Source organism: Nycticebus coucang, chromosome 10 (genome assembly GCF_027406575.1).
Source record: "Nycticebus coucang isolate mNycCou1 chromosome 10, mNycCou1.pri, whole genome shotgun sequence".
NCBI classification, from domain to species: Eukaryota; Metazoa; Chordata; class Mammalia; order Primates; family Lorisidae; genus Nycticebus; species Nycticebus coucang.
The window spans coordinates 100,020,653-100,029,314 of record NC_069789.1 but is presented as its reverse complement, the minus strand read 5'-3'; the positions used below and the strand labels follow the sequence as shown (position 1 = coordinate 100,029,314).

Sequence of the window (8,662 nt, the reverse complement as noted above, 5' to 3'; positions counted from 1 at the left end):
TGGGAGGCCAGGAGCTGTGAATAGACCACCCGAGGAGAGTCACTATCATCAGAGGCTGCCAGCCCCATCCTTCCCTAAGAAAAAGCCCCAACCACTGAGCCTAGAATATCAGATGGGGATATTGGGGTCATCTCTTTATTCCCTTGTGTAATCCCAAAAACAAGCTCATTTTTTAAAAGATCTTCAGGTTGAAGATGCAAATTGATGAGTCCCTATGAGTTAGGAAGGGTTAGAATAACATGCTTCCCCTGCCCTTTCCCCCTGTCCTTCATTCCTCTGGCTATTTTAAGGTCTACTTAAAAAGATAGTGGGAAGGGCATGTTTCTCTGTTAGGATTCCTAAGGCCCGATATTCCAGGAACAAAAGTGATTGCAGTAAGAATCAACCAGAGCAGTAAATATCTTCTTCAATAAAACTCCTGGAGTGCTTCATCCCGTGAAGAAAAATTGACTGAAACACCAAGACTTGGATCAATACAATTTATTCTCTTCTCTTCTACCATTAGCAATCTAGTTGGGAAATTATTCTCCATCCTTGGAATCCCCTGGTTGGGAGAAGAGGGCTGGGCCCCACCCCAGCACTCTCAACGGTAGAACAAAAGCACAGCTGCCTCCGTTATCTCCCGGCTGCTGCTATAAGCAACATGAGTTCCATATCCGTTCCAGTCAAAGGCAGAGAAATCCCCACACTGCCTGGGATCGCCCTCTGGGAAGAACCCTCCTCCACCGATGCAGTGCTGAGAAACAGGGAGAGGAACACAGATCTGCTGGTGAGGCTGACGACATCCTAATGGCGACACCCAGTGGAATCTTTGGTCCTCATCAGATGTTCCACTGGCAATATTGATCTATTTATTCCTCTGTAGAAACCTCTATACACCTTCAGGTTTAGTGACCTCATTATCTCCTCCTGACTTTCCTCCAACTTTCCTGAGCATTCATTCTCAGATTTCCTAGCTGGACTTTTCCTTTGGAAATTCTTTAAGTGCTGCTCCTCCATAGAGGACATATCTCCCTGTCCCTTATAAATTGCATGGCCATGTAGGCTTCAGGCACCAACAATTCACTCTGACCATAAGTCTCCATCTCCTGTCCAGATGTTTCTTGCACTGAAAACCTCACTTTCAATCTGGATCTCCTCATAGAAATCTCAGGCTCCATATGACAAAACTACTCATCAGACAGATACCCTTACCTAATAAATGACACTTTCACCCAAATGAAAGCCATGAGGTTATTCTAGACTTCTTCCCTTCCCATCCTCTGTGCTCAGATAGTATCCAAATTAAAATCTTTAAAATTCCTTAATACCAGTCTTTTATCCCATGAGTACATGGGTAGATGGCCTGAGTGAGGTTTCTAAAAGGTGATGCCTGGCACCACCCAGTGACCCCAACACAGTGTGTATTTGTGTGAGCCCTGGAGGGGGTTAAAGGCCCAGTTTTTCTCTGGAAGCTGAACCTGAGGTGAAGAAAGACAACACTTTGTGTTTCTCCAGTTGTCTCAGCTCCTAAAGTCTCCTACAGAATGTTTCTACATGTCAGCTTCACCCCAACTCCAGCCAAATGCACGTGTTATCCCCAAGACTGAGCACCAGCAATAGTTCCCTGGAAGCCTCAGCCCTCGATATTGATCCTCAGAGGTACAAGATGTCTGTACCTGGACAAAGGGTCCCAAAGCTCTGGCCCCTGAAACCCAACAGTGAAAAAGTCAGTCACACCACACTCAACACACATACATCATACAGTGATACACTCAACCTTATATCACCTTTGGGCCCATAAAGACTCACATGCTCAGTGTTACATCCAGTGACCTTCATTCCAGCACACAAGGCATTGGCTGCTCTCTCATTATTGAACACCCTGAACTGAACAAATCCTGCAATGAATTCCCCTATAAACAAGAGACAGAAAGAAGCATTCAAGGAAGATGCTGGAAACAGCCTTCTTTGGGACAGCACAGAGATTCTCTTCACTAAAGCTCAGCTACATTCCAAGGCACAGAGGGTGCAGCTCAGCACCCTCTGTGGGCCTGGATGGGCATCCTTGTCTCAAACTTCACCAAGAGGAATATCTTTCCAACCCAGGCACCATGAGCTTGTCCTCAGGGAGGATTTCTCATCTGCCATAGAGTCGTGAAGAGAAATTCAACCAGGCAGGAAGATCACCACAGAACCCCTCAAGGGCAGAGTGGTAACAATTAGGAGACACATCCACTCTGGTCCTATATACATTTTTCTTATTCACCTTTATGTTAAAATCTCAAATCCCATGTAAATGATAACAGCTTTGAATTTTATAGGATATGCTCAGCCTCTATGAAAGATATTGTGCTACCAACCTTAGATTCATACAAAATAAAGTAATGGCTACCCCTCACAATAATAATAAAAAAGGTCTTACCATATGCTTGGTTGTTCTGCCCTATGAACATGAGCCTGGCCTAGTCCTAACAACTCTCTGAGGACTCACAGTGGGGTTCTAAGGAGTAGAGTTTGGAGCTGGATTTCCTCAGTCCAGTGCCTGCTCCCTCACATGTATGCCTTGTGACCTCAACAGGCTCCTGACCCTCTCAGAGCTTCAGGTTCCTAAACTGAGGTTAAATGGTGACTCAGACCCAAAGACAGGCCACAGACTATGAGGAACAGCACAGGGAACATCCACACAGGAAAGCCAGGCTGTGGTTGGTGATAAATGACTTCACCTGACAGGACTGAATGCATTCAATGAATCCAATCATAACTGAAACTCCTCCCACTAAAAGATCAGAGGAGCATTAAAGACTCACACTGGCCAAGAGGTGAGTAATAAGATGCTGTTTTCTGGGCATCACCAAAATCATAGACCACAGGGATGGCTGGGCCATTGTCAGTCCAACACTTTCCTGCTCCATATTTCACCGGATATTTCTACAAGGAACAAAAAAAGTCATTGAGCAAGGACAGTAACTTTGTCCTAAACAGCCTTTTGCTCTGGAGATGCCGCCATTTACTGAAGGGAAACAATGCTTTCTCAGCACCTGTAATTATTTAAAACCAGTCAAAATCAGAATCTTTCCCTTTTGCTGCTACTCCCATAGCCCAGGACCACCTTATCATTATTCTCTGTCATTCTCTCTCTCTCTTTTCATTTCCTCTCTCCCAATCTTCCTCTTCTCTAGGTCTTTCCCTTTGCCTGGCTCAGAATTCCTGAGAGAAACAGGACAGAAGCCATTAGCAAATTGAGGACATGGCAGACAGGCCCAGTGAGAGACCGTTCCTGTCCACCTCACACACCTGCTTCTCTGCACACCCATGGAAACCAGTCCAAGTCACCAGCCCTGCGTACCTTGTAGAGGCCAAACAGATTGTGTCCCAGTCTCTGGAAGAAGCCAGTTTCAGTGTGGTACCTCAGCAGGGAGCTGGTCCTCCAGTGTTCCAGGGGGGAGTTGTTGGGCACATGCCAGATGCCAAGGTCATCAGCCTGGATGTCATAGTAACCAGGGTTCTGCAAAGCCAAAGACAGTGAGCCTCATGTGGCCAAGAGGTCCCACACAGCAAAGGCCCATACACAGCACCAGCTGAGCTGACACATCTGGGGTCCAGATGCCTGCTGCCCTCAGACACCCCACTTCCAGCAGATGCTTACTCACCACCATGCAGGTCCCTAACTGCCCTGTGGGGAAGAAGTAGTGTCAAGACCTGCAAGACTATCTTTCTCCTTCTCCAGCCCTATATCCACATCCCCACCTTCCCCCCTTCCTCCTGCACCTGTGCTCAGCCACAGTCAACCACTCACCCTTTCCCAGTAGCAGGGAAGTGGCACCAACCTTGTAGTCATCACTTGTGGCCGCCTCTGCAGACCCAAAGGTGTTGTAATTGGCCCAGTTGTTGTCCCCCTGTGGGTAGTCTGCTCTGTTGCCCTGCTGACTGGACCAGCGATCGCCCACCGTGCACTTCCCACCCACATTGTTCTCATGTACAGTAGCCACCAGGGTCCAGCCACCACCTGCGGTGGTCATGTCACAGAAAGTCTGGTAGACAACACCATTCTTGGTGCGCAGGAAATACAGGCCATCTGCAGAGAGAAGAAGCCAGAACTTCCTTGTCTGAGGGCTCATGGGCCATCTCAGCCCCATGACCAGAAAGGCCCTTGAATCAGAAACATGGGCTACAGGCTCCTCCCTGAATCCTTTCACCAGGTGGTCTTGGGGGTTCTGGAATCCCCCTGAGTTCAGAAAATCAGGGTCCTGTGACTGAGGCAGAACACAGAATTGCCAAACTCCCACTCACCAGTGACATTCCTCATCCAGTTAGGCATGGAATTATCATATGACCCAGCAAGTCCATAGCTAGGTATGTACCCAAAAGCATTGGGAACAGGGACTACAAACACTGCTTGTACATCAGTATGCTCTACAGTGTGAGTCACAGGACCAAAAGCAGAAACAGCCCAAATATTTACCAGTGGTTGAATAACTACAGTGTTGGAGTGGGGTGTGTACATATAGACATACACAATGTATAGAAATGAATACAATATCCAGATTGTAAAATGGGCAAACCTTGAAAACATAATGCTAAGTGAAATAAGTCAGACACAGAAAGACAAATGCCAAATGATTGCACTTATATGAGGTACCCAGAATAGGCAAATTCATACTAATACAAAATATTTATTATAGAAGAGCAGTGAGCAGGGGCTGGGAAAAGAGGACATGGAGCTATGGCTGAGCAGGTACAGAGTTTTTGTGTGGAGTTATAAAAAGTTCCTGAGATGGACATTGGTGGTGGCTGCATGACATTGTGAAGGTTATTAATGTCACCGAATTGTACAATAGAATTACTTAAAATGGAAATTTTTATCCTATATATAATACGCAGTGTGGACATAAAGTTCATGTGCAATTTAAAATAGTTTAACATTGTAAATTTATGACAATTAATGAACTTTATGTCCACCTTGTATATACATTATACCACTTTTCTTAAGTTAAAAAATAAAAAACAAAATTCTCAGAGCACAGAATCCCAAGGTGGGGCTCTGTTTAAATGGGTCCTCACTCACCACGTGTGTTGCGGCACTTTGCTTTGATTTCCTTGCAGCTTCTGGACTGAGATGGAGACCAAGAAGAACAGGTACAATCCTTGTAGGAAGTATTGGCCTTTTCTAGAGAATATGAACAGTTTTATTCTCATTGCTGATTTGACATGAAACCCAGCCTCTCCTTGTCACTAGTCCCAAACTTTCCAACCCCCACTGTAGCAGAGCTGGGTTTCCTGCAACTGGGGCCCAGAGGTGTCCAGTATCATAATATTCATTCATCCCTTTGTCCCAACACCCAGCACAGGCTTGATGCAGGCCTCACTCCACATGACCTCACCTCACCAGCCCTGCCCTAAGCCCTGGGCAGTCAAAGAAATTAAATATCCCCCAAGGGCTGCCCATACAGGGAGAGGCTGACAAGTCAACAGAAAATAATGTTAAGAAGAACAAATGATGAAAGAAAGACAATGCCAGATGCCTATAATCTTAGTACTCTGGAAGGCCAAGGCAGAAGGATCACTTGAGGCCAGAAGTTCATGAAAAACCAGCCTGGGCAAGAGTGGGACACTGATGCCACAAAATAGAAAAATTAGCCAGGTGTGGTGGAAATCATCTGGAGTTACAGGTATTCCCAAGGCTCAGACAGGAGAATCATTCAAATTCAGGAGTATGAGGTTGTGGCAAGCTATAACGACACCACTGCCTACTAGGTGGGGAGGCAGAGCAAGTTTCTATTTCAAACAAACAAACAATGAAAAACCATAGACACGCTCAGGAGAGCAAAAGAATGACTTTTCAGTGAGAATGGAGAATCAAGAGGCCAGACTGGGGGCAGGGAGGTTGTCTTAAAGTAGGAGACAGGCATGTGGAGGGAGTTATCTCATGATGTCCTAGCCGCAGAAGGCCACCTGGTCCAGGTGACACCTTAACTTATTCTGAGAGAATAAACAGCATTTATCAGTAGGAAGAAAAGAAAAAGAATTAAAGAGATGGAGACTAACATGTTCAAAAGCCTGAGGTTAAAAAAAAAAAATACAGAATAGTTCAACCTGTTGAAGAAATGTAAATAGGTCAATGTGAATGAAACATAGGGTCTGAGGTAGGGAATGGTGAAAGACCAGCAGAGCCATGGGATAAAAAAACTTATCTACTAATCTCAAAGCTAAGAGTCTGCAAACTACCCTAAAAGTATAGAGAATGACAAGAGTCATAGGTTTGAGGTCTAACGTGTCTAGCTGTAAGTACCTCAGTGCTTACTAGTTGAGTGTCTCTGGATATACTTAAAACATCTGAGCCTCTGTTTCCTTAGACCTCAAACAAAGCTAATAAAGTATTTTGTGAAGATTAACTGAGAAGATATTAAGAAACAGCCTTTACTTTTAAAATCAATAAATAACAATGAAGAGGAATACAAATTTTAAAATGCCACTATTATTCTGTTATAGAGAGGACGACTGTGAAAATGACATTCTCTGAGCACAAAGCAGGCTCTGCACTTCCCATAGAAATCCCATGGCCATAGTTCGGTGCCTATAGCTCAAGTGGCTAAGGCACCAGCCACATACACCAGAACTGGCTGGTTTGAATCCAGCCGGGGCCTGCCAAACAATAATGACAACTACAACCAAAAATAGCCAGGCTTTGTGGCGGCCGTCTGTAGTCCCAGCTACTTGGGAGGCTGAGGCAAGAAAATCACTTAAGCCCAGGAGTTGGAGGTTGCTGTGAGCTGTGATGCCACTGTACTCTACCCAGGGTGACAGCTTGAGGCTCTGTCTCAAAAAAGAAAGAAAGAAATCCCATGGCCAAGGCTACAGATAGTGGCTTGGAGGGAACTCACTTGGGAAGTGGCTAGGAGGGAACACAGTTCCTCAGGACCACAGGGGCACAGACTGGACCCAGCACATGCCTCAGGCAAGATCCTCTCTGCTACATGCCCACAAAGGTCCAGATATCAACGCAGAGCATGCATCCTAGTCACCCTCTGGGCATCTCAGAGACACCCCTTGTGGCCCAGAACAAACCAGCATGCTGGGAATCACCCAGCCCAGAGCTGAGCTGGGGGACCCAAAGCCCCCAGGAGCTGACTCACCATCACTCCACGCTCTGGTGGCCACAGTGAGAAACAGCAGGAAGCCCAGTGGAGTCATTGTAATCTAAAGGAAAGCAAGATGAAGGCCACTGTCTTGACCATCTTTCTCTCTACATCTCTGCTCCCACCCTGTCCAATCTCAAAAGAACTCCAACACCCTTGCCTTTTGTTTAAATTGCACACATCTCTGGGACCAAAGCAGACCTGAGCTGGAATCAGTATTCCCCTCACTCACAGACTAAGTCTGAGTCTCAGCTGCCCTTCCCTGTAGCACAGACAGCAGAATTCTCCCTCCCAGCAGCCAGGAGCTAAAAGTTGCCAGTTGAGTGGAGCTTCCTCTGTAGAGGCCCCTGATGTAGGTGAGGTGCTGTGCCCTTTATGGAGAAAGCCCCGTGGGTCTGGCCCAGGCATCCAGCGTCACCCTCCCCTGGAACAATGCCCAGTGCAGGTGAGGCCTCAAGTTATCACAGGGCAGCTCCTTTATATGGTGATAACTGAAATTTAGCAGGCTCTAAAGGACAATTTTTTTTTCCTTAAACCTTTCTTATTTTTTAATTAATATTGCAGATTAATATAAGGCCATATACAAATAGGTTAAACTATTTGCATTTGTACTATTCAACCATAACAAAAGATGGGGATTTTGTAGCTTTTGGTATAATGTGGATGGATTTGAAGCACACTCTCCTAAGTATTACAAGAGTTGAAAATCAAGGATCTCATGTACTCAATTCTAAGTTGAAATTTGTAGATTAAAGGACAAATATGAAACATCATTTACTAATCTACTAGTGTTGTTCCCAGATCCAAGGATTTCATGGACTTGTGTATTTTCCAAAAAGAAAATGCAGGGTGGCCATAAAGTTTGTGTGCCATTAAAATAGTGTGCAATTTAAAACTGGACACGAACTTTATGGCCACACTGTACTGCAGAGACTACCAAATCCGGTTTGGAGTTTTTGTTTGTTTCTTATTTTCTTCCAAAATTAAAACTTTTTTAAAAATTGGGCGGCGCCTGTGGCTCAGTGAGCAGGGCGCCGGCCCCATATACCGAGGGTGGCGGGTTCAAGCCCAGCCCCGGCCACGCTGCAACCAAAAAATAGCCGGGCGTTGTGGCGGGCGCCTGTAGTCCCAGCTACTCAGGAGGCTGAGGCAGGAGAATTGCCTAAGCCCAGGAGTTGGAGGTTGCTGTGAGCTGTGTGACACCACGGCACTCTACCGAGGGCAATAGAGTGAAACTCTGTCTCTACCAAAAAAAAAAAAAAATTTTAAAAATTAAATATCTAGTCTAATGATCATTTTATACAAAAAAGAAATTTAACAACAAAATAAGTGATCTTTTCAGAATAAATATGAACCTTTATAAGGAATATATTCAGTTTCACAGACCTACTCATTAGTTTATCCTCAATTTTCTCATTTAGCCACAAACTAGTGAAAATTTATTACACTAGTGAAAATTTATTATTGTATTTGAGACCTTATCAATACCAATCCCCTCTGCTGATTCAAACTTCCTATATCACATCTGTCCCAATGTCCCTCTT

General features: G+C 45.1%; 1 protein-coding gene across 2 annotated transcripts; it reads right to left on the bottom strand.

The window, feature by feature from the left end:
- Positions 1 to 465: 465 nt before the first annotated feature.
- Positions 466 to 7,433, bottom strand: LOC128597713 (intelectin-1-like). Of its 2 annotated transcripts, none has more exons than XM_053608288.1 (8): positions 7,351 to 7,433; positions 7,116 to 7,179; positions 5,048 to 5,149; positions 3,810 to 4,057; positions 3,329 to 3,487; positions 2,790 to 2,910; positions 1,792 to 1,895; positions 466 to 736 (listed from the first exon to the last, which is right to left on the bottom strand). In XM_053608288.1, the coding sequence occupies exons 2-8, from the start codon at positions 7,171 to 7,173 to the stop codon at positions 584 to 586; spliced, it is 945 nt and encodes a 314-aa protein (XP_053464263.1). In that variant the 5' UTR covers positions 7,174 to 7,179; positions 7,351 to 7,433; the 3' UTR covers positions 466 to 583. The 2 variants fall into 2 exon arrangements, with proteins under 2 accessions (XP_053464263.1, XP_053464262.1); XM_053608287.1 differs by having other exon boundaries at positions 497 to 786.
- Between the last annotated feature and the right edge of the window lie 1,229 nt (positions 7,434 to 8,662).

Bases quoted from the DNA above. Each gene is read 5' to 3' on its own strand.
- LOC128597713 (XM_053608287.1), bottom strand. From the start codon at position 7,173: ATGACTCCACTGGGCTTCCTGCTGTTTCTCACTGTGGCCACCAGAGCG. The intron at 5,150-7,115 runs GTGAGTCAGCTC...CATATTCTCTAG, and splicing joins CACCAGAGCGTGGAGTGATG to AAAAGGCCAATACTTCCTAC. The intron at 787-1,791 runs GTGAGTCTTTAT...TGTCGCCATTAG, and splicing joins CTGGATGTAACACTGAGCAT to GATGTCGTCAGCCTCACCAG.